Genomic DNA, 25866 nt, shown 5'->3' on the forward strand with positions numbered 1-25866 from the left:
TTAGTCCATCATTTCAGTTTAAACTTTTGGTTTGAATCGGGCTCAAATATCTTGCCATTGGCCATTGAGAAGTCCGTGTGGTGATTCCGAACAACCCAACTATATCCAAATTAGGACTCTATGCTCTCATCTGAAATGGCATAACCGGTTTGACAGTTTTCCACGCCACCTCGACTAGGTCGACTTGTGGAAACCGTCCACTTCTTACTGCAATAAGTACTGGAGCTCGGCCCCCATTTCACCATCAAAACATTTAAATAACAATCTAGCCCATAGGCTTAGTATATATATCAACATGACATCATAATTTGCTAATAATAACACAAGCAGTTATTAATCTTTTCAAAAACATTAACTAAAATCAAGTATTAAACACGTATTTTGGGAGTAGCATCCATATAAATATCAAAGATGTTTCAAACATAAAATGTATAAAGCATTTGCTATCACAACTAAAATATCAAGTTTCATGAACGCCTTGAAATATATGACTTAACAATAAAGTTTTTAACACAACATGTAATATTTCTTGTAAACCCTTCCAATGAAATCAATCATAATCCAAGCATGGGTTTTCAACTATCATAGAAAATGCTTTAGGAAATTTTAATGCAAATAACTCATAAATTAAAAAATTATATATGTGAGAAAGACAAAACATGCATGATCCATAGCCTATGAATATAGTAAGTCCCACTTACAAACTTGGCAAGCTAGAATCCTCTAGTGTTACTTCTCAACTGGCTCTTTCCCCTTAGTTGAAGTTTCAACTCCTAGAAGTAATTAAACAACAAAAACAAATAACAAAACATCATCAACAACTTGATCAATTGTAATGAAGGACAATGCTGACAATGGGAAAATGATTGTTTTTAGGGTTTTCTAAACTCTATAACTAAAAGATCTAGCAAGAATAGATCTCTCACAACCCTTAAAACCAACAAGGAAAGCAAGGAAAACCTAACTTTGTTCGGAGCTACATTAAATCCGAAACCAAGGAAGAAGATGTTCAAGGATTTTCCTAAATCAAAGCCAAACAAATCAACACAAATACTCCTTCAAGCTCTACCAGCAAAGAAGAAGAAAAGGAACAAGAATGAAGCTCTCACTTGGGTTCACAACCAAACCCTAGTTATACTCATTCAAGGAATAAAAATGAAATAATAAATGATGGAAGCTTCCCTTGACTCAAGAGATAATCAAACTCTTTGATCCAAGAACAAGGCCGTGAATCCCTCCAAAACCAACCCTTAAATCTCAAAGAATGGTAGATCAAGAGAGGAAGAGGGGATGGGAGGGTTTTGAGATAATAAAGGTGGTGTAAATGAGCTCAAACAGGTTTAAAAACAATAAAACTGTGTGTGTGCAGCCTCATGTGCGTCCCATACAGTGGCCACACACCCAAGTCAGAAGGGTGTGCAGGTTGGTGTGCGGTCCACACACCCCTCTGCCTGGGATGTGCGACCCCCTGTGAGGCCCCGTACAGGAGCCCGCACAGCTCCCAAGAAGGGTTGTGTGGTCTATGCACAACCCGCACAGGTTTTGTGCGGCTTGTGCACAACCCACGCACTTGAAAAGACTCTCAAAACGTCACCAAATGCTCATCAAGAAGCCCCAAACCAAAGAAAATAAGGAAACAACGAAAACAACTAAGAGAACAAGGCAACAAACAAAGAAAGAAGACCAAAGTACCACAATGATCGTCAATTGGTTTGTTTAAGTAGGGCTCATCTTGTGGATGAATCTGGTATATAATAAATTATTTGAATGATAAATTAAACTTATTTCATAATAAATACATGGACAATGTAAATAGAAATAAATTATAAATAGATTTTTACTTGTACATAGTTTTTGAACTCTGATTCTCCCATGATTATCATCTTCAGTCTGTTATCCCAACCCATTCCTCTTAACTCTTTCAATTTTTTAATTCTTGCCCATCTCTTGAGGATTGTTTCTCAAGTGATTATTCACATTTGCTTCAGTGACTATAACTCCGAACTCATTCTTTATTACAATAATTGCTCCTTGGAATGCTTAAGGTTTAAAGCACTTGATGACTTTCAAGTCTTGCTCCACTTTAGAAGCCATGAATCTTATGAAAAACTGACTTTTGACAGTTGTCTATCTTTTATTGCCACCTATTCTTTTCGTTGGGGTTCTCATTGATGGCATATGTGATCTTCTGACATCCTTGTGTTATCCATTCTATAATTGGTACATAAATAAGAAATTATCAAAACTATAATATTAAACAAACATCCCAAACAAGTAATGATATTATGACAATTGAAATTTGTTCAAAGAAATATAGAAAAATAATTATTGAATACAGGCTAGAAAATTAAACAAACATTCACATAATAGTATAAGAACAACAAATAATTTTCTACTTGTTTGCCCACATATCACATGTAATTTGTTCTCAACATGTCACCCACTCTTGGGCATCCTCAATCTGTTCTCTCACTTTACTTTCTGAGGTGGTCATTATGGTGTCCATTCTTCCTTAGAGGGTATGAATATATCTTCACTGCCACTTATAATATAATTATGCAAAATGCATGCAGCTAGAACTAGTTCAACTTTAGTTTTGGAAAGAAAGAATGATCTTAATGATAAAACTTTAAAGCATCCCTTAAGAGAACCGAAAGCTCTTTCAATGGTGGTTCAAGTTGATAAGTGATGAAGATTAGATAGTTCTTTATGATTTGCCAGTATCCATGAGCCAAACAATTTAAGATGGTATCTAACACCCCTATAGGGGGATATAAAATCTGGTCATGTCGCATACCCAACATCAACAAAGTAATATTTTCCTAAGGAAAAAACATATGTGGCAGTTAACAAAATTATAGTTTTTAGGTTGTTCTCATATATTAACCTATATATGAATAAACTAAGCAAAATAGATACCTTTAGGAATTGATAGAACATTTGGTTTCTCTAATGCATTACGTAAAATTAAAGCATCACTTGTTGAACCTTTCCATCCAACAAGGACATATGCAAAATGTAAGTCAAAATCAACAATAGCAAGCATGTTTTGTGTGGGGTATGGTTTTCACCCGTGAAATGCTATAATTTCAAATGCAGGAAGGGGAAGCATGAATGTGGGTCCCATCTAAATGCTCCAATACAATCCTATAAGTAACAAATTATAACTAAGAATAGATTATAGGATAACAAATTATTTGAGTAAAAAAATTATTTAATACCTTGAAATTAGGATATAGTGTGGATCTTGACGCTATATATGCTGAAGTTTGTGTATTAGGTGGATGCACATATTCATAACCGATTGCATATAGAACTTGATTAAAATACCTACTAACGGTCTCACAGGATCTAAGGAAATTGTGTGTGATGACACAATTACGCTGGTTATGTCCTATAGTGTGTACATCAACAATTATTCTTCGATAGTGATGTGTAATGTATCTCGAATAAGTCCTTTTCTTATTAAAGAGCAAAGATTGAAGAATATTGACTTGTTCATAAGGACCATGTTGTTACTAGTAGTGTCATTTCCATCTATTAGTCTTCATAAATATTGTTACATAATTTTTGATCGACCACGAGAGGGTTCTCTACAAATTCTACATCACTTACTGCACAAAAGTAATGTGACATTAAAAGCCGCAACAAGGATTGTAACGCGAGCCCTATAAAGGTTATCCTCTATGTCATGCCTAGTCATCTATAAAGAATACAAAATACATGAAAACATAATAAGTTCAAGATATTAGATGTTTTACAAAATTCACGTAATTAGGGACACTTAGAACAAAATAATATTAACTAGAGATAAATAATAGTGAATATGATCATTTGCAGATGATAAATAGAAATAATTTGAAATATATTTAAAAAATTATGAAAATAAATAAGCAAATAAAATGAACACTTATAAAGTTACACAAAGCATATTACTCATACAATTTGTCGATAAAAAAATGTAGTCTAAACACAATTTGATAGTCACGAAAGTGATTGAATACTATTTAACACAATCTGTTAAAAAAAGGTTTATGATTTCACTATTGTGCATAAGTTGTAATTTAAAAAAGAATTAATAATAACATTTTAATTTAATTGTTACTAGTCTTACAACTCTTTTAAACATAAAAATAATATCTATTTGATAAATTAGATATTATTATTCATAATATTGATCCAATTCAGTATCTCAATTCATCCCATTGAGTTTATAGGAGTTATTTATTAGTCTCAATTCTCTATTTATTAGTTTCAATTTAGTAAATATTCTCACATTATTGTTATTGCACTCAATATGAGTTCAGATCACAATGTTGGTAACATATTACAACTTTGAATGGTAAAATGCTAAGATATTACATATTAGCTAGTTGTTAAGATATTGTAAATCAGTTAAAATCAATACATCAGTTTGAGTCCAAATCCCAAAGTAGCAAATGTTGAAGTCACTATCAAGCCATAAAATTAGTTTACGTATATAAAAATAGACAGCATCCCATAGAATAGATGGAAGCTCTTTGAAGATGCAATGGAATATTTATACATCTATTCCCATTTATACTCGTGAGTGATGTGCATCTACATGGTTACATGTTCTTTATATCCTCATTGATTTATTCTATTTTTTCCGGTTCATAAATCCAGGGATAGGCATCAAAATAGAACTAGAGTAACCTTGTTCAACATATGGATCTTCAATTTTTATTGATGATTTCCCTCACCTCCTTTTGGCAATGCTTAGGCTTCATTCATCATCAATATAATCTTGTGGAACTATTAGTATTACTGTTGCTACATTGTAACTAATGCATCTCTATATTTTTGCAGTGAGTCTACTACTGCAAGCACTCTTGTTGCGTTAGTGCCTTTTCATGTTTTGATATTATTTTTGTCAGTGCGGCTGTTAATGTTTTCTCATTATCATATTGAATGATTTTTCCATTAGAGAACTATATGATAATCTCTTTCATGCTCTAAACCTTTATTATCCATATCAGTCATTGTTATTAATTAGCGTTAATAAAACCTTATCTTCGTTGGTGAGGGCTACATTTTTTCACCTCCTAATGGTAAGAGGACCATTATGTTCTATTTGAATATTGTAATATGGAAAGCTCATACATGCATGGTGACTATTGACTAGTGTCTAATTCATGTTAGTTGACTATTATGAGACATGTTTGATATCAAAATAAGACAATTAGCCCCACCGGAAGAATCTCATAGCAATGAAATACATTTTTATCATTTATTCATATGTAATGTTTTAATAAGGGAAAAATAGAATAAAATAAGCTATCCTCCTAGAATAAGAGATTTTATTGTCCAAATTAACTTATCCATGTTTAAAATGGTGTTACTTTTAATTTGTTATTCAGTATTCATGTGGGTATCAAACACGCCTAATAAGTAATAACATGAGGGAGATGCTTCAGTTCCCAAGTAGATACGAAAATTTGCAGGGTCTAAAACAATGATTTACCAAAAATATTGTTATGAAATATTCACCTCAACTGTACAAAAATTCAAAAGAATGGAATAAATCCGTCGAGCTTGAGGGCGAGTTAATCCCATCATGAATAATCCCATCAAGCTTAATCCAACTACAACCAGGAAGTTTCCTAAAATCCCCTTCTTTCATTGTCATTCTAATCCTGGTTGCATCTTCCCACATACAACATCCAGCATACAGATTTGACAGGAGAACATATGAACTAGACCTACAATTATCACATTCTATCATACTGGTAACCACCTTCTTTCCAATCTCAATGTTACCATGATTTCTGCAAGCACTTAGCAGTGATCTCCAAACCACATCATTTGGTTGTACACGCATTGCCTTGATCAATCTCACTGTCTCTTTCAGCAATCCCACACAACCCAGAATGTCAGCCATACATCCATAATGCTGCACTTTCGGCTCTAGTTTGTAGTCTTTGATCAAACTCTTGAAGCATGCTAGACCTTCTTTGACTAGTCCTCTGTGGCTGCATGCGTTGAGAAAGCTGATGAATGTGATGTCATCTGGCTTCAATGATCATCTTTTCATCTCCGCAAATAGTTCAAGTGATAATTCACCGAATCTATGCATTGCTAGATCCCTTATCATTTCATTCTAGTGATTTACTATTTGCATACCGGATATCTCAAACACCTGCAATGCCTCCTCTAGACGGTCACACTTTGAGAACATGTCAATGAGTGCGATGCTGAGCTTCCCAGAAATTGATAGGCGCTTTATTATGATGAATTTATATATGTATGCATGTTCCAAGAGTGATACGATTGAGCTCTGAAATGGTGGAAAAAGCGGTGAATAGAGTGGTGTCATCGAGAACTATCCTACCTTCAACTTGCATCTTCATGAAGATAAGCAATGCTTCATTGAACATACCATTCTTCGGGTATCCAGTGATCATGACATTCAAGATAATCACATCCCTCTCCGGCATTTCATCAAACAAACACCGCCCGAGCTAACATTCCTGGCATCCATATGCCCCTTGATCACACTAGCCCAAGCTATAACATCCCTTTCCGGCACTTTATCAAACAACTCCAATGCTTCATCCATCATCCCTTGTTTCACATACCCATTCATCATCAAATTCCAAGAAACCAAGTCCAACAGTTGCCGAGTAATACCGATTCCGTTCAAAGACTATGCCCAGCCAACGATCATTGAGTTCCATGAAATCAAGTTCTTTTCATCATCATCCATGGCATAGAAAACCTCTAAAGCTGAATTCAATTTCCCTGCTCTAACATAAGCATCCAATATTGAGTTCCGAGAAATAGAGGCACTCTATCAAACAGTTGCCGGGAAGCCATATAAAGTCCACAGTTTGAGTAGAAGCTAATGGGAACGTTTTGGAGATAGAGATTGAGGAAAAACCCGGTTTTAAGGATGAGAGCGTGGAGATGAGAACCCGCGGAACAGGGACAGAACCAGGATTTATTGATGGGGGGGAGGGAGGGCCTGAGGGCAAAATGTTAAAATAAAATTTTCAGTCAACATAAATTGTATTCAAAACAAAATAGTGCGATATTGTGACATTTAATTAAAATAATCACAAAAAAACATAAAACATTTATCTATGCACACTAGAGCTAGAATTGCCATCTGTGCGACGCATGCTACTCAGAGGAGGTAACTGAATACGACGAGTTTGCATTTTTTGAAAACATTGTAGAATCGCCTCATTGTCAATAGTTGCAAAAACCTCTTTCTCAATATTGACAATCATGCTATCGTTCATCCACTCGTCTCCCATTTTGTTGTGCAAGTCAGTTTTCACAATATTCATCACCGAAAATGCCCTCTCAACACTAAACATTATTTACTTATACATATATACATTATGATACATATTAATATTTGATATTTGATATTTTCAACATTTTAACTCATCAAGGCATTTAATCAAACACATTGTAGGCATATTTATAAAAATGAAGCTTATTATTCATGTTATATTTATTTCACCCATAAATTTAATACATTCATTCTCTCATTTTCAAATAAGAAGTAATACTTGATCATTAATTGTATGATCCAATAATTAAAAAAAATAAATACTAAAATATACATACTCAGTGAAAAGTAGAGAGGATGCAGTGTAGAAGCAGCCAGGTTGAAGAAGCGAAAAAAGTCGGAATTTTTGAATATTTTTGAAACACGGAAATAGATTTTTGATTAAAAGGGTAAAACCCGACCTTTCAAATGTTTGAATTTTGGTTAGTTTTGAGAAGGAAAGAATGAACGGCTGAGATTAATTTCATCAAGATGATTGGTTTAAGTTCGAGGCAACCTTAAGAGTCAAGATTAGTTTTCCAATGAACGGCCAGGATGAGATCATCAAATGGATGCACATTAGTTCGAGGCAATATTAGTTGGTTTGGTTTAACCAGAATGTAATTGACTCATGCTCTCAATGCACCAGTTTCATTTTAGTTCTGAAGTTTCGTAAATTATAAAAAGCATAGTTTCAAACTTGGTGGTTTTTTCTGTTTTCCTTTGAACATCTCATCTTCCATGAATTATCCCGACTTGTACAAATGTTTTCTGAGGTTGAGTTGAATACAAAAGTTCTTCCTCATGGCCTTTAGTATCTATGTAGTGATTATCAAGGCGGATGAGAGGCTTTTGGCAAGGCTGGCATGGCCGAAGAGGGGGCTGGTTTGCATGGTTCTATAACTTCTATGTTTTCCGGCCAAACATGAAAAAAACCTTGCTGGTGCCGACGTGGGGCTGAAGCCCCTGCTAGCCCCCCCTTGGTTCCGTCCCTGCCACGGAGAGGGAGGAGGCATGGGCGGCGGCGGTGAGGAAAATAAAGAAGGATGAGGGGTCAGGGGAGTCGCTGAAGGAGAACACGAAGGAGAAGGTGAGGAGGGCGTTGAGAGGGCTGCGGACATTGGAGGAAGCTTTGATTAAGGCGTTGTAAAGGAGGGATCGGAGTTGGATGTGGAGTTGGGGGGAGGGGGAGGGGCATAGATGGAGGATGAGGCGGGAGGTGGTGGAATGGTGGAGGAGGACGCCGGAGGTGAGGAGGTGGGTGTGGTGCTCGTCGGGGTGCCGGCGATTGGTGCATTTGGGGAAGACGAAGGGGTCGTCGTTGGGTGGTGGGCTGATGCGCCAACGCCAGCATTGTTTTGCTTTAAATTAATCTTTTTTGAGTTTTATTTTTTGCGTTTGTAGCACTGGAAATAATTTATTGAGCTTGATTTATAAGTTTTTTTTATTGGTCCCAAACTGCTATAAGGCTTTGTTTGATTAACAACATGAAAAATGGCTAGAAAAGAAAACTTTTCCATGGAATATTTTTCCATGAAAAAAATTTCCATGGAAAATAAATAAATAGTTGTTTGATTGGCATTATTTTTTAGTGAGAAAATCAAAAGTTTTTCTATAGAAAATTTAGATTTTGTTGTTTGATTGTTCTTATTTTCCATGAAAAAAACTCATTTGTTGTTTGATTGCATCAATTTTCCCTGGGAAAAAAATCACATTTTCCATGAAAATGTTTTTAAAAAATTATTAAAATTATTAAAAAATATTTAAAAAAACATTTGATAATTATAAATAGCACTATGTGGAATTGAATCTTCCCATCTAAACGCCTTGGTATCTGTTCATTGATCCGGATAAATTTATTTAAAATATTATCAAGTTATATAATTTATCTTTTTTTTTTAACTTAAAGAAAAGGAAAAACATTGAAGTTGATCCCTACCCCAAATTTGATTTGCCTCGCATGTTATTTTTTTCACATAGGCCCGTATGATTTCCCTGGAAAACTTTTTCCAGAGTTGAGGTAGGAAAAATTTTCCACTGATTTGAGGGAAAATAGGGTCACGTGATAGAGTTTGTGGAAAAATTTTCCATGGAAAATTTTGATAAACAAATAGCTTAAAAGGCTAGAAAATGATCCATGGAAAAAAAATTTCAGGAAAAAAAGGACAATCAAACATACTCTAAATGTTAATTTTTGTTTTTTTATTTTAAAATGTAAAATTATTATTTTATTTTTTTAATTATATAGTCATATTTAATTTTTAGGCTAAGTTTAATAGATATATAAAGTAGCCATAGTATTTTTTTGTTGGCCACTCAATTGATATTATCCATTAGATACACAAAATAAATATTTGCCCACACTTCAATAAACATATACCCAAATTTACAATTTACCCAAATTGATCATGAGCCTTTGGATTGTAATCCAATGGTTACTACCATACAACTGAATAGTAAGTATTGTGTTTTTGAACAATAATACATTGAAAAATGAAATACATGGTATTTTATCATAATAGTAACTCCATTCTAAATCGTTCAACTCTATTTTTACTAGCAGTTTAAAAACAAAATCAAAAGCTAACTCGGACATCTTGTGAGCTTCTTTCTGGGCTTTCTCCTTGCTATGGCAAGTGGGGGCTAGCCTCCAATCTCTTCAACCCCTCATCTTCCTCGCAAATCTTGGGAAAACTCAGAAAACTCCACCTTCACTCATTACTCGGAAAACTCTCCATTGCATAACATCAACATTCTCAAAAAGCTGAAAGAAAAAAACAACCGACTTTGTCAAGCTCGATGCTGATGCATTGGCCAAGGCTCGTATGCGCTTCCAGTACGCTATCTATGGTAAACTATTTAGTAAGCCACCTTCCTTCGAATAGGTTAAAAATGCGCTCCTTGTTAAATGGGCAGGCAATGGTAACATCTGCATCTGGGATCTTCCTAATGGTTTTCTACTAATACAGTGCTCATCCGACCAAATTATGCAAAGGCTTCTCACTAAGGGTCCATGGTCCATTAATGGCCTCATCTCGAAACTCTCCCTAGGGAAACCATTTTTCGAATAATCATTTGCCAAACTAATCTCTGCTACAATATGAGTTTAATTCCACAATCTTCCTGTTGAATTTTAGGACAACGAAACCCTAGAGACCATTGTCAACCACTTAGGTACCCTTCTCAAAATTGATGAGCTTATGTCCACCATTACAAGATCCAAATATGCTCGGGTATACGTGGAAATTGATATCTTGAAACCCCTTTGTCAGGGTTTTTGGTTTGGTGACGGCCATCATAAGGTGTTTGTGGTTGTTATGTATGAACAATTGTCGACTTTTTGTTACTCTTGTAGATTAATCAGATACTGCACCAGCACATACCCTGATAAGGTGGCGACTAAACTGGCTCCACCTATCCACCCTCTCAAATTGTTTAGGAGATGGTAGTCGGGTTTGGTCATGCCTAGCATGCTGCTGAGCAGAGCATGGAGGTTGATGTTATTTATCCTGAGCACTCCTCATCAAAAGCACTTCATATTCCGGTCATCGTCTCACCGGAAACTAACTATGGTCCTTGATTTCTAGTCTTCCTCTGGCATGGCCGTACACGAGGCCACAGGGGTGACGATCATGTCAATCCCATGGCTTGCGAGACGGCAGTCATGGTGACTACTGAGGGAGTTGGTTTTTGAGGTACTGCCGAGCATAGGTCACGTATAGAGCTAAAGTCAATAAGTTTGGGTGGCGCATACTCCTAATTCCAGCAATAGTAGTGCCTGCCCTTCTGATGTGACAACCTCTTTTGTAATTTCTAACTTCGTTGATCCAACTATTGGCGAAGACAATCCGAGCATTCATCACGATCTCATAATATCTTCTATTGGACCTTCTGTTCATCTCCCTAAATAACCGCCCAATCCATCCAATCAAATCATAGGGTTTCACGGTTCTTCAGAAAAAGTTAATTTGAAAAACCATCTTCCTATCAGGTTATCCTCTCCATCGCCCATCCTTCATACCTTGCTCTCTCAGAATCCCACTTACAGATTGTTGAGTAGATAGCCAATGTTCTTCATGCGGATGATATGGAGGAAAACAACAGTCAAGATGATGTCTCTTCCAATGAGGGTAAAGAGGAGATGTCCGAAGATGATGAAGAGAAGTCGGGTGAAGACGGTCCCGAGGATAATATGACTTTAAATTAGTATTAGGTTAAAGCTAAACGTGAGGCTCTCATTAGGAAGGGGTTGCCTCACCCTTGCCTTTCCCAGAAGAAAAGAAAGACGGAGCATTGGAACCCTTGCTCCTAAGTTTCCTATCTGCCTTGGTTACACACTTTCTTAACATTTTATTCTGGTTGTATTCTTTCTTTCTCTTTCTCAAGTTTATCCATGTTTAACATGAGTTATATTAAAATTCTTTGCTAGAATTGCAGGGGCATGTCAGCGAGAGATACTTCCTTGTGTGTGTTCAGGATGATTCGTATTTACAAGCCTCATTTGGTTTGTATTGTTAAATCTCATGCTAATTTTGACCATGTGAATCCTTTTAGTTCTAAAGTCCCCCGTAATTAGGATTTGGCTGCGTTTGAAGCAATTGGCTTTTCCAGTGGTATTTTTGTTTTCTAGGATAGCGATTTTGGTCATGTCACGCCCATTGCTATTCCTCGTAAAGTTTTACATTTGGTTTTTTCTAATTAACTTTTTAAAAACTGTATCATTTTCATAGTTTATAACTCTTCTCGATTTTGAAGTCATTGTCTTCTTTGGCACGAGTTGTCCAAGATAGCCCCTTTATAGCTTCCTTGGCTCATTCTGGGTGACTTCATTGCCGTTCTATCGAGAAATGAGCATATAAGAGGAACTTACATGTACTATGATAAAAAGGCTAGTTTCTTTAAAAACTTTTTTGATTCTAATAACTTGCTTGACCTTATATTTTCTAGTCCTTGTACTTGGTTAATAACCAGATTGGCTCAGCTCATCATTAGGCCAAACTAGATTACTGTTTGGTGAACATGGAATGGTGCAATACTGTTTGAGATTACAAACTTCATCATCTTACTCGCTTAACACATATCCGAATTCCGTGTGAACCGCAAGTGCACGAGTGTCGAAGTACCATAGAGAACAGAAGTATTAGTAGTAGCCAATTGTTAGTTATCTAGTCAGAATCAATGGGTGTGATGAAATGAACTAATTGCAAGAAAATTAATAAGCAAGCAAATGGGAAAGAAATAAAGTAAAGGAGAACTCAGTCAATAAAGGTAAGGTACCAGGGTGATGCTCCCCCAGGATCTAACATGAAGCTGAAGATTTGCTAAATGGTTCTAAACCTAGTCTAAGGAGTCAAAGTAATCCAAGAACAACCGATCCTTGCCTCCAAGCAAATGGTACTAGTCCCCTATAAGGTCCCGAGTCGAGAAATTGCTCAATCTTAACACCTCACACCCCATATGGCCGCAATAGCTCTAGGGATACCTAGGAGTGAAACTGATTTCTAAAGAAAGATCCAACCCTATTTCTAGGAGAAAGATCCCTAACCTCCTACAAGGTCCCGGCAGAGAAATCTATCAATCTCACACCTCACACCAAATATGATTGCATTGAGTTTAGGGAATACGGAGATAGGAAACACTCGTCGGAAGGAAAAAGAGGACACTCCACTATCTCATGACTAACCCTCTTTAACCTTGAAGTTCTAACTCTAATGGAGACCTCTCACATCAAAAGTAACAAATCAAGCATACTAAATCAATCACAAAGATCAACAAAACATGCAAGCCATGGAAACACAAGGTCAAAACTCAAATCAACTCGGATTTAATAGAAACATAAAGCAAATCAATATAAGATAACAAGATCTTAGGGTTCACATACCCAAATACCTACTAGGGTTTAGCCCTCCATGGGGCAAGTTACAAAACCAAGATTAGTACAATGAATAACCAAGAAAACCATAGAGAAAACCCCCCTTGAATTCGTGATGATGGCCTTGATGTGTCGCTCAACGTCTTGAAGAATCCTTCAACAAAGCTAGGTTGTTGAAGGCCCCCACTATGCTATGACAGAGAGAAGATCGATCAAATTTGGTGATGAATGGCCCCTAATATCGCCAAAGACCTCCTTTAGAACCCTAGCGGCCTTGCCCTCTAAGTGCTCACGAAAAGTCTCTAAAGAATAGGGCAAACGACCTATTTATACTCATGTACCGCGACTATTACGTGCCTCACGCGCCCGTGTGAATTTTCCACGCGCCTGCGCGGGTTGCAAGAATTTTCACCAAGTTGCGTGAACAGTGATTTTGCTACATTACTGCTATAGTAAAATGTTGCATTGTTTTACTACAGTCTCTTCGCAAACATGGTCCAAACACTCTTCTCTTGAGACCACATGGTTGGGCACACATCCATGTGGTAGGCTATAAGGCTTTTCTTCATCGACACATCCTTGAAAGGTCTTGCAAATCTTCACAAAGAGAAGGAACATGAAGTTGTGACTGCCTTTTGTGCCCCTCCAACTAATAAATTGGCTTGAATCTCCTTAGAAGTTGGCACACATCTCCACATTCATGAACTCCTCTCGTGTCTTAGTCTTTGAATTAAACAAGAACTCCCAACATTGTGTCTTTATATCCTATCTTTGCTTTCTTTTTTACTCTTCAAGGTATTCACATCCTAATTGCACAAAAGAACACCAACTACACAATATGAGACATAAACCATGGTAAAAATGATGATCAATGCATGTAAAATATATAGAAAAATATGTTTACTCAAGCACTTATCAACGCTCATTTTCGGACCATTCTCCCCTCATTCTTTTTTTCTTTCTATCTACCTTAACCCTTTTTATAACAATAGTTTTTTCAGATTTGAATACTTCTATATCAACTATCTTGGGTGTCACTTTGTTGTTCAGGACTCTTGGCATTTTACCCCCATGGGAACCCATGCAGGCTGTCACTCACCTATTTCGCACTCATCTCAAACTTATGGAGTGCCATCGTTGTGGCATCAACAAAATCAATTTAGATCTTACTCAAACTGAATGGCTTATTAAAATCCTTGAAGAGTCTGATCTCAACCACACCTCACTACAAAACCTTATGGAGTATTATAGCAAACTCGGTACCCTACAACACCAAAGTAATATCAAGTGGGCTTAACATGCTCGTATGCTCTGGGTTAAAGATGGTGATAGGAATACTCATTTTTTTCATTATATCACCCGTATTTGATCTCATTTTAATGCTATATCGTAGGTTATGGATAATGAAGGTAATGTATCCCGAGAACAATTTGATATCAGCTAAGCATTTTTGCAATTTCTATGCTAATCTCTGGATGTCCCCTTTTGAAGATAGCTTTAATATTCTTAATGCTCTCCCCAACGATATCCCCAGGCTCTCGGATGCAAATAGTTTGCATCTTATCCCGGAGATTACAATGGAAGAATTCTGCCTTACTATTCTTGATCTCTCCACAGGTAAATCCCCTGACCCATATGGTTTTAATGTTGAATTCTTTCATTCCTTTTGGCCTATTGTCGGAGATCAGCTATTTCGAACTATTCGATATTTCTTTGATAATTCTTTGTTGTCTTCTTCTTGGGATAAAACCTATATCGCTCTTATCCCCAAAATGGACAATCCCAAGAGGGTTTTTGATTATAAGCCTATTTCACTCTGTAATGTGTGTTTTAAAATCATTACTAAGTTGTTTGCCAACCGTTTAAAGTCATTTTTTCCTATGCTTGTTGGTAAGGAGCAAGTTGGTTTTGTCTCTGGCCGTTGTCCTTTTGATAATATCATTGACATCCAAGAAGTTGTGCATACTATTGAGAACAATAACAATGACACCTCTAGGATGATTATCAAATTGGATATAGAAAAGGCCTATGATACTTTGAAATGGAGTGTAATTCTTGCTATCTTCAAGAAAATGAACTTTCATAACTCTTGGATCTCTTGGATTTCTAGTTGTCTTTCTTCTAGCTCCTTTTCAATTTTAGTTAATGGTATTCCTTCTACTTTGTTTACTACTTCTAGAGGTGTTCGTCAGGGTGACCATGTTTCCTTTTATCTTTTCATTTTAATCTCTCAAATTCTTACCTCTACGCTTAATTATGGGTGCCAAATTTGTATTATCCCTGGCTTCAATTCAAACATTAATTTTAAATTTAATCACCTTATTTATGCTGACGACTTCATTTTAGTTACAAAAACTTCTAGGTTTGTTGCTAGAAACATCAAACTTTGTATCAACATCTATACCAATTTTATTAGTCAGCACCTTAATCTTACCAAATCCCAGATTTTCTTCTCCTCCTGGTGATGAGTGCACTTTGCATACATGTTTTCATACCCTAAATTCATTATTTTTCTTGTTCTCAAGTGCACTTTTATACATGAGCAGTGCTATTATGGGTATTTTTATCGCATGTGCAAAAATAAGGGCTCAGTACAATTTGGAGCAAAATCTAGATGAAAATATTCTAAAGGAGTTCAAGAGTTCAATCTTAACACGGATAGGACACACTCATGTCATACTCCCCAAAGTTATCAACCATCTGTTGATCCAACAAGAATTCTATGCTGAAGGATATATGCAAGCTTGACAAGGTCAGAACATGATCGTGTCATTGCCCCTGAAAATCCCAGGCCATAGGCGGTTTCATTGAAGAATTACTAACACGAGCTAGGTGCCCATAACATGATCTTGTTACAGCATTGCGCGGTCACAACAAGATCGTGTCTTGGCTACAGAACTTTCCAAGTAAAGACACTCCTTTTACTTAATTCTCTCCCGACATGACACGGTCTGGGACACGATTGTGCACAGACCGTGTCAAGCTCAAAATCCCAAATGACTCTAGTTTTTAGGGTTTCCTCTTCATCTTTGTTCGGGGATCTTTTTCTCCACCAGGAGGACTTTGATGAGGGTGAAGATCAACCTTATCCATACCTTCTAGGACGTAAAAAGGAGCGAGTTAGAGGCACAAGGGAAGTAGTGTTAGCATAAGGAGCTCGACATAAGAGGCAAATCTTAAAGAGAAGGGAGTCATGTCTTCTCTCTCTAGATCTAGTCTTTTCTCCTCCATGTGTACCCACCCATGAGGGGCTAACCGGCCACGATACCCCTAGGGCGGGAACTTTGTACTTTGGATTCTAAAAATACTCTTTTGATCTACTGAGTTCTTTTGGTTCTTTTGTTAAACTTTGTGTTGGCATAACTTGATGAGTTCGATTTGCACAATTGCTTAGGTAAAACTCTATGTGTGGATTGTCGTACTTGTGATTACCTTGTGTAATTGCAAAACTTGACGTGCATGAGGCCATAGTTACCTTAGCAAAACTTGGTGTATTTGAGAACCATAGCTACCACATTGCTTTTTGAGTACACACCAGAACCCTAGAATGTACTTGGTAGAACTTGAGAGTGAGTGAGCATTCTTAAGTGCAAGGGGAACATCCCAGGGCATTGCTCTCTTTTGTTGACACTCAATCCAATCGCCTTTATCTCCATTCTTGCTCTTTTCTTTTTCTCTCTTAATTACTCTTTTATTTTATTTAAACTCCATCACCTATTATGTGTTACTAGAGATCAATGTTAAGCTAGTATTTTTAGTCTAGTACTTGAGGTTCGACAACCCTACCCCTCACAGAGTACCACTATATTACTTGTGTGCAACCCCTATACTTACGGAGAACACATCACCTGGTTTAATAAGAAAGTTCATAAAAGTATTTTTTTTATCCTTAATCTTAATCCTACAGCCTTTTCTTTAAAAAATCTTGGCATAACGATCTCTCCCAAGAGAATGAATGCTTACATATGGTTGACAAGATTTGCAGTATTTGTAATAAGTGGAACAATTTGTCTTTATCTCCTACTTCTAAGACTGTCCTCATCAATATCTCTATTCTATCCATTCCTACTTATATTCTTTCCGTTTATCCTATCCCACTCTCAAATTCTCTAAGATCTCTGGGATTGTTAGAAAGTTCTTTTGGAGTAGAGGTAGCAATGGAAAGAGCATCCATAATGTTGCTTGGAATGATTTAACAGATAGTAAATCCGAGGGGGTCATGGCATTCGTAATCTCAATTTAGTTAGGCACTCTCTTATGGTAAATCAGATTTTCAAATACTTGAACTTCGACAAATCTATTGTAATGAAGATTCTTCATTGGAACTATGGTAAGATTAATTTTTGGAAAGACCAAATTCCCTCAAGCTGCTCTTGGTTCTTTAGAGGGCTCTACAATTCTGCTATTTATCTTTGGCCCTTATGTAGGATTAATTTAGTTAACCCTTTAGATACTTCCTTTCTTATGGACCTTTGGTGTTTTGACATTCCTATTGCTTTAAAGCCTACTTTCATTAATATCAATATTGATTTTGATCACTTTAACATTTCTAATTTGATTCAGGAGAATAGCTGGAATTCTACTAACTTATATCATCTTCTTGGCAATAATTTTGAAAATACTTCCCCTATCATCAACCTCATTGATAATTCTTCCCACAATCATTGGGTTTTGCAGAGTACTAAAATTTTTACTACAGTTTATCATCTTCTTAACCACCACATTACTTCTACTGATCATTGGATTGAATGGTGTAAATTATGGACTATTAAGACCATTTTCTTTGGCTTATTTTTAAAGACAAACTCTCTACATCTGATTTTTTTTTTTATAGGATCCATCTAGGTCCAGATAGCCTTTGCTCCTTATGTGGGCTTAAACGTGAAACTATTGATCATCTTTTTTTTCATTGTCCTAAATTCAATTGGTTTGGCATCAAATTGGTAATAGGTTAATGAGACTATACATTTTCCGAATTGCTTTGCTTGGGTACTTGGCTTACTGACTATAATTACTCATGTTTTATTGTGGCATACATTGCTACTGGTACGTACTTGGATGTCCTGGAAAACTAGATGTGATTTGATTTTCAAGAATGTTCACCCAAGATTTGACATTATTAATTGCTAGCAAAGCTTTTGCCTATATATATGAATACTTTATAGGTTGCAGCAATTTGCAAGGGAAAAAGCTCATCCTTAACAACTTCTCTTAATCTTATGAGTACTTATTTATCTACTCTTATTTTGATATCAACAGAGATGATGTTTCAATTGGATTCTTTGTATCGAACTCTAATTATGTTATCTCCATTACAGGATGCCTCTCCTGATCTTCTCCTGATAGCGTTTATGGATCTATCTGTCAGCAGTAATTGAAGCAAAAGAGAATTTGGAGTTGAAGTGAAGAAGAAAAGCAGATTGAAGTCTCTGAAGTGTCCTGGTGTCAATAGTTTCAATTGGAAGGGTGTTTGTGTCTTTTCAGGTGTTCAAATATCAGTTAAGTTTGTTAGGAGATGGCTGGAAGGTAACCAAGGGCTGAGATTTATTTGATCTTAGATGAAGTTTAAGTTCGAGGCGATCCGTAGAAGAGTTAATTCAGTTTGATCAATGGCCAGGATTGATTAATCAAAGGTTTGATGTAAGTTCGAGGCGGATGAACGGGTGAGAAGCTTAAGCGGTTGGTTTGAGTCCCGGTGGAGACACGTGCTATAGTGACTCAGCCAGTTTCCTTTTGGGTACCCAAGTATTGTAAAGTATATAAGGTTATGTGTTTTAATGAGTTCATGTTATGGTTTTCTGAAATTTCCTGTTCTTGAGTGTGTTCAGTGAATTTTCCTGTGAATCTGAGAGAGTTTTGACTAAAACTTTGTATTAGACTTTTGTTTCTCATGTTTTTGGTTTTTCATGTATTGAATATCAGAGGAATCAGAGTTGTATACAAATTGGTATCTCTATTTTAGTGAAGCAGTTCAGTATTTCTGTTTTTCTGGTTGATCTCATCTTGTATGAATTTTCCAGATCAAAGGAGTTGTTTTTAGTGTTTGATTTGTATAAGAAAGTTGTTCCTCTGGGTCTTAACTCTCTGTGTAGTAATTATCACTATCTGCGATGGAGGTAGCAATGCATTCTACTATGGAGATGGACATTTCAGTTAAGCATGTGTTCTTCACCAATCAATCAATTCTTGATCTGCTGAACAACTACAACTCCATTACTACTTGGCAATGGAATGAGCCGTTTTCCAATTTAAACTTTCTCCTGGATATGATGGGCAGCCTCGATTGCATGTTATCCCAAAGTCTTGGATGCTGCCTGCAATTAATCTTGCCCACCATTGTGCTAATTTCCAAGCTCTTAATCTTTTTTTGCATGGCTGTGACTTGCCTAGATGGATCATGAAGAGCTTTATCCTTGTTGTTTTTAGCTTTTGTAATTAATTAGTCTCTTTAGCTTTTGTTTTATTAGTCTCCCCTTCTTCAGTCTTCTTCTTATAGTTTTGTTTTTCCAGCAGCTTTGCTTCCTTATTGATGTTCAGCTATTAATAAATTTCCTCCTTTGTTTTTTGGTGTTCTTTAAAAAATAAATAAATAAAACCCTAAACTCTGAAGGTTATCCTAAACTTTAAACCTTTCAATTACATAAACTGTGACATAAGAGGCAAGGTAAGTATGGTATAATTGATGTTACATTGATTTTTTTTTTAAAATTCAATCATTTAAATATTATAAAATTAGTTATATCAAAAACTAACGTCTGATTACCAAAGCAAGCTCTTTGTTTTACTTACCATAAGTAAAAACTAACAAAACACAACCTTTACAAGTTCTTAAACTCCCACAACAATTCAAAACAACACAATATAAACCCCACACTAACACACCTCATAACAATACACAGATTTTCATTCACTCAATCATACTCATCATCATCCTCACCTCTCTCCTTAACCATCCTTCTTCTCCCCAGACTCACATTATTACCAACATTCACATGTCCACCAACTCTCCTCTATTGTTGCATAACCAAAGTAGCATCATCCCTCCAAACTCTGAAGATGCCAACATCTTAGCATTTTGTGTCGCCGCAGATGAGGACGGTGAGCAGGAGCATTGAGTGTTGATGTCAGTTCAAGACCTTTACATGCATGTACATATAATATATTACTATATTAATTACGGATATTTTCTTTCAAAATGTTAATATTTGAGTATTTAAGATTAGTGATTGGTCAATAAAAATTTTGTGTTGTTTGGACTTCTTTCTTTATACATTTTTTTTTTTAAATTGCATATAATATATATGTGTTGAAATTTCAAATTTGAGTGTAGAACATTAGTCATTAGTGAATCAAAAGATTTTGAGAATAATATTAATTTTATATAAATTTATGAATTATTTTTTCAAAAAACATTAAAACTTGTGTATTATCACATTAGCTAGATTTATTGGCTAATATACACACACATATGTATTAAACATATTAGTATTTGAGTACATAATTTATTAGAAAATCAATTTTTTTTATTTTCATTTCATTGATTATGACCACTACACACATTTATAAAAAAGCAGTTAAAAGGAATGATAAAAGTAGAACACACATACCTGATGTTCAAGCCAAACATTAGCAAAGTCAATCTCATAAATGCCCTTAGTATTCATCATCAAACTAAGAAAGAAAGAAAGCATCATGCATGGCATCCTGCAGTACATGCATGGCAACACAACTCCGATGAAATTTTCAGCGATGCAAATCAACACAATCATCCCAAACATTCCCCACTCTCCAACCTCCACCAGCTTCCCCAAATCCATCCTAAACCCAGCAATCACCATCATCACCGACATGAACACCCCACACACCAACCTCTCCAATCTCTCCACCATCGTTATCCCCAACGGTGGCCCTCCTGGCAATATCAAACCAAGATAAAATGGCCTCATTGTCTCCCCATGACCAATCACCTCTTTTAATAAACCACATGCAAATGCCACAAACATGATAGATTATAAGAACATCCATTTGTCGAGCATTCTTCCTTCCGGCATCCTTTTGATCATCCAAATGATTCCAGGACGCACAATATAAGTGATGAACAAAAGAAATATAATCAATGTTGCTAAAGACTTGATGCCAAGCAATGGAGATTGAGTTTGGTTGGCAACCGAAACACAAGTGAAAAAAGCAATGGAAAAGTAGTTAAAGATCTCATTCATCAGAGATACTGATAAGGCAAGTCTTCCAAGATTGGATGAAAGAAGGTTGAGCTCTTGAAGAACACAACTAAGAATAGTGCAAGAGCTTATGCTTGCTCTTGATGCAATGTAGAAGTAGAAGAGAAGTTTATCGATGCAGTTGAAGCTTAGAGCGACGAGCATGAAAAGAGTTACTGGGGGCGATACTGATGGCTTTCTTTTTGGTCTTTTTTATAATCAAAGCATCTGTTTTGATGCTGACTAGGAAAGAAAGATCATGAATGATATGAATGAGATTGTGTTTAGTTGTTCTTGACCTTTTAGGAAGAACATCACTCGTGCAAAGCTTTTGTTTGGGCCAATCACGTATGGGCCTAGAATTATACCTCCCTTGGAAAGAGATCAATAAAAGAAAGATATTAGTAAATATGGATATGAATATATAAGTTTGATGATGATGGTGATACTAACGATGACTTGGGAGATAACAAGAAGTTGTTGATGGTGATTAAAGCTCTGGATGTGATGGATCGTCGGCGGGGGGGACGACAAGATGAAGCATGGAAGCTGGCATGGGGCTGTTCAGGTACGAGGATGGGGATATCCGAGGGTGGATGTCGTTTTGGAGTGTTAACTTAGTTAATCTAATGTTTTTGTAAAATAGAGAGAATGGGTGTAATAAATGCATCGTATCTCTCTTTGTCTCGTGCCCAACCAATGCGATTGGTGTCAGAGTGATAGCATGACCAATAGGGTTTCATGCGCTTGGTGTAACCAATGACAAATGGAGGATTGACTCGATATTATGTTACTTTTTTTGAATATAAAAGGAATGAAGAGTCGGAGCTCATTGGTCGGAAAAACACTTTTGAATTGTCTTCTTTCTTTGAGTGTGCTTTTGCTTGTGAGTGGCATTTAATCAAACACCTAAAGACGTTGTATGTCAGTGCTGGCATTTCATCAAACAGTCTGAAACTTCTCAGTTGTTTGAAGGTGTTCACCCTTTACACACATTAACATTGTGGTATCAGAGACCAGGTTGGAGAATGGCGGTCAACAACTCTCCGGTGTCACTCGTCCCCAAGCCCTACGCTCCAAAGTTGTTTTCCGGGCGGAGTACGGGCGGTGGAGTCTTCGGATGAAGACGGTGTTCAGGTTCCAGGAAGTGTGGGATCTTGTGGAGAAAGGTTGGGTCGAGTCCAAGGATGATGCTGTGGAGAGGGAGAATAAGAAACGTGACGCTAAAGCACTGAGTTTGATACAACAAGCGGTAGATGGTTCGAATCTAGATCGTATTTCAGAAGCAAAGACAGCCCATGAAGCTTGGGAGATCTTGAGGAAGCAGTGTCAGGGAACGACTAAAGTTCGGGCTGTGAGGATTCAGGCTCTTCGTCAGGAATTTGAAACATTGCAGATGGAGGATGCTGAGGGAGTCCAAGCTTATGTATCTCGGGTCATTGCTGCTGTCAGCCAGATTCGAGAGCTGGGGCATAAGATTGGAGAACCTGAAGTTGTATCCAAGGTTCTGCGAAGTCTTGCTCCAAAGTTCGACTTTGTGGCAGTAGCAATTGAAGAATCCAAGGAGATCTTGAAGCTATCTCTCGACGATCTTACTGGGACTTTACTGGCCCATGAGGTTAGAGTGAATCGCGCCTCGACTAAACTAGGAGAGAAGGCACTTGTCATCAAAGGAGATTCCTCGAGTGCAGGCAGCAGCAAAGGAGGGAGTCCAGCCAGTACCTGGGGTGATGGAAGAGGCCGAGGCAGGTATGGCACTCGAGGGAGAGGAAGAGGCAGGGGAGGCCGTGGAAGAAGCTCTGAAAGTAGGAGCCACGTACAATGTTTTCATTGTAAAAAATTCGGACATATAAAAGCAAATTGTTGGGCAAGAGAGAAGCAGCCAGAGAAGGAGACAAGCATGGTGGTAGAAGAGAATGAAATCAGTAATGTCTTCATGGCAAGCTGCTCCACCAGAAAGACTTCATCATCGGTATGGCTGATCGACAGCGGGTGTTCGAATCACATGACTGGTGATAGAAGTCTGTTTGTTGATCTAGATGAAGCTCAAAAGGTCAGCATAAGGCTCGGTAATGACAAGGAGATGATGGTGGAGGGCGAAGGCAATGTTTACATCCATACTCAGTCAGGAGAGCAGAAGCAGCTACAAGGCATGCAGTTTGTGCCGGGCTTGGCACATAACCTCTTGAGTGTGGGCAAACTGCTTGCTAGGGGTACTCGGTTGTGTTTAATCAAGAGAGTTGCACTATCTCTGATAATTGCAGTGGGAGGCTCATTGTCAAGGTTCAAAAGTCAAGAAACAATATGTTCCCTATAGATGTCTCCAGCATTGGAAGACTAAATGTGGTAGTGAATGATCAGTGCACCTCTGAGCTATGGCATCTTCGTTTAGGACATTTGAACTATCGAAGTTTGGCGTCTATGGCTCAGAAAAACATGGTGATGGGAATGGCTAATGTAAAGCATGCTCCACCATGTGAGCAATCGCTACTGGTCCAAGCAGCATAAGAACCGAGCTTCCCATGTGGCATGTCGCGTAGGGCCTCTTCCCTGCCTCACAACTTGTGCACATAGATTTGTGTGGTCCCATGAGTGAGGTGTCTCGGGAAACAACAAGTATTTCTTCTTGATTGTTGACGATTACGTAGATGGTGCTCGGGTATTCTTTCTCAAATGAAGTCCGAGGCATTTCATCACTTCAAGCTCTTTCATGCCATGGTTGAGAGATAGACGGGAAGAAACTTAAAGTCGTGAGGAGTGACAGAGGAGGGAATTCACATCATTGGAGTTTCGTAGCACTCGTGAAGGCCGAGGGATCAAACGGGAGCTATCGCGCCCATATACCCCGCAACAAAAAAGGGGTGGTAGAACGCAAGAACAGGACTCGTGGTTGAGATGGCCGTGAGTCCGCTCAATTGTGGTGGTCTTCCACTCGGATTCTGGGAGAAGCAGTTGTCTCATCGCGATTCTACCTGATCAACCGATCCCCCACACACTCACTGCAAGACAAGACGCCATATGAGTTGTGGCATGAATCTAAACCTACTGTGAAACACCTAAGGGTGTTTGGGTGCCTTGCCTTTGCTCTAATACCCTCTCACAAGTTACACAAACTTGATGAGAAATCAGAGAAATGTGTTTTTCTTGGTTACTCTAGTGAATCCAAAGCTTATCGATTATATGAACCAGTGTCTTGCAGGATCATCATCAGCCGAGATGTGATCTTTTACGAGAACTCTCGATGGAATTGGAAGTCTGCCCCTGAAGGAGAGCCCGCAACTGTGATCGTGGAGAAGACTGAAGAAGCCTCAAAAGCTTCACGCAGCTCCATAATTCCGGAACTATCGACTGAGGAGACAGGTGGAACAGTGCAAGGAACGGTAGTGGATAACTCATCAAATTCTCAGGATGCTCAACCTGAGGACTCTCCACCGCTCCGTACCCGTCTACTGGAGGATATTTATCAGACATGTACGTTCGCGTTACATGTGGTAGATCCAACTCAATTCAGTGAAGCTGTAAAGAGTTCAGAATGGAAGGCAGCGATGGATGCTGAGATGGATGCAATCATGAGCAACAAGACATGGGAACTGTGTGCATTACCAGAAGGAAAGAAGGCCGTTGGGCTAAAGTGGATTTATAAAACCAAACTGAATGCTGAGGGACAAGTGTTGAAGCTCAAGGCAAGGATTGTGGCCAAAGGGTATTCACAACAGCAGGGAATCGATTATGAGGAAGTGTTTTCCCCTGTGGCTCGTCTAGAGACCGTGAGGTTGGTGCTGGCCTTTGCAGCACAACATGGATGGAAGGTGCATCAATTCGATGTGAAGTCGGCTTTCCTAAATGGAGAAATCCGCGAAGAAGTATATGTATCACAACCAGAAGGGTATGTTGAGAAGGGAAAGGAGCATCTTGTTTGCAAGCTTAGTAAGGCTCTCTACGATTTGAAGCAGGCACCGAGAGCCTGGTATTCGAAGATTGATCAGTATTTCAGGGAAATAGGTCTCAGGAGAAGCGAGAGTGAGCACACACTCTACCAAAGGCAAGGAGAGGATGGTGAAACTCTGGTGGTCAGTCTCTATGTCGATGACATAATTTACACCAGTTCGTCATGCAAAATGCTCAAAGAATTCAAAAATGAAATGATGCATAAGTTCAGCATGACAGATTTGGGTGTGATGGGCTTCTTTCTTGGCATTGAAGTAAAGCAAAACTCTGATGGCATCTTTATTTGTCAGAGGAGTTACATTGAGGATGTGCTATCTAAACTGAATATGCAGCAGTGCAAACCGGTACCTACCCCAATGGCAGTGAATGAGAAATTAGAAGAGGAAGGGAGTGAGGAATTCACAGACCCTTCTTTGTTCAGGAGTATAGTTGGGAAATTACTCTACATATGTCACACTCGCCCTGACATTGTTTACTCTGTGAATTACTTGTCAAGATTTATGAGTCGGCCTTCCAAAGTCCATTTCAGT

General features: G+C 37.7%; 1 protein-coding gene across 1 annotated transcript; it reads right to left on the reverse strand.

The window, feature by feature from the left end:
- Window positions 1-5512: 5512 nt before the first annotated feature.
- LOC120254586 (pentatricopeptide repeat-containing protein At2g45350, chloroplastic-like) lies at window positions 5513-6580 on the reverse strand. The gene is made up of 2 exons (XM_039262672.1): window positions 6444-6580; window positions 5513-5993 (listed from the first exon to the last, which is right to left on the reverse strand). Exons 1-2 carry the CDS (start codon window positions 6578-6580, stop codon window positions 5513-5515), a joined length of 618 nt encoding a protein of 205 aa, XP_039118606.1.
- Between the last annotated feature and the right edge of the window lie 19286 nt (window positions 6581-25866).

The sequence above is a fragment of the Dioscorea cayenensis genome, unplaced genomic scaffold (assembly GCF_009730915.1).
Source record: "Dioscorea cayenensis subsp. rotundata cultivar TDr96_F1 unplaced genomic scaffold, TDr96_F1_v2_PseudoChromosome.rev07_lg8_w22 25.fasta BLBR01000515.1, whole genome shotgun sequence".
In the NCBI taxonomy this organism is placed as follows: domain Eukaryota; kingdom Viridiplantae; phylum Streptophyta; class Magnoliopsida; order Dioscoreales; family Dioscoreaceae; genus Dioscorea; species Dioscorea cayenensis.

Bases quoted from the DNA above. Each gene is read 5' to 3' on its own strand.
- LOC120254586 (XM_039262672.1), bottom strand. From the start codon at position 6,580: ATGGATGAAGCATTGGAGTTGTTTGATAAAGTGCCGGAAAGGGATGTT. The intron at 5,994-6,443 runs GTGATTATCTTG...CAACGCATGCAG, and splicing joins ATGAAATGCCGGAGAGGGAT to CCACAGAGGACTAGTCAAAG.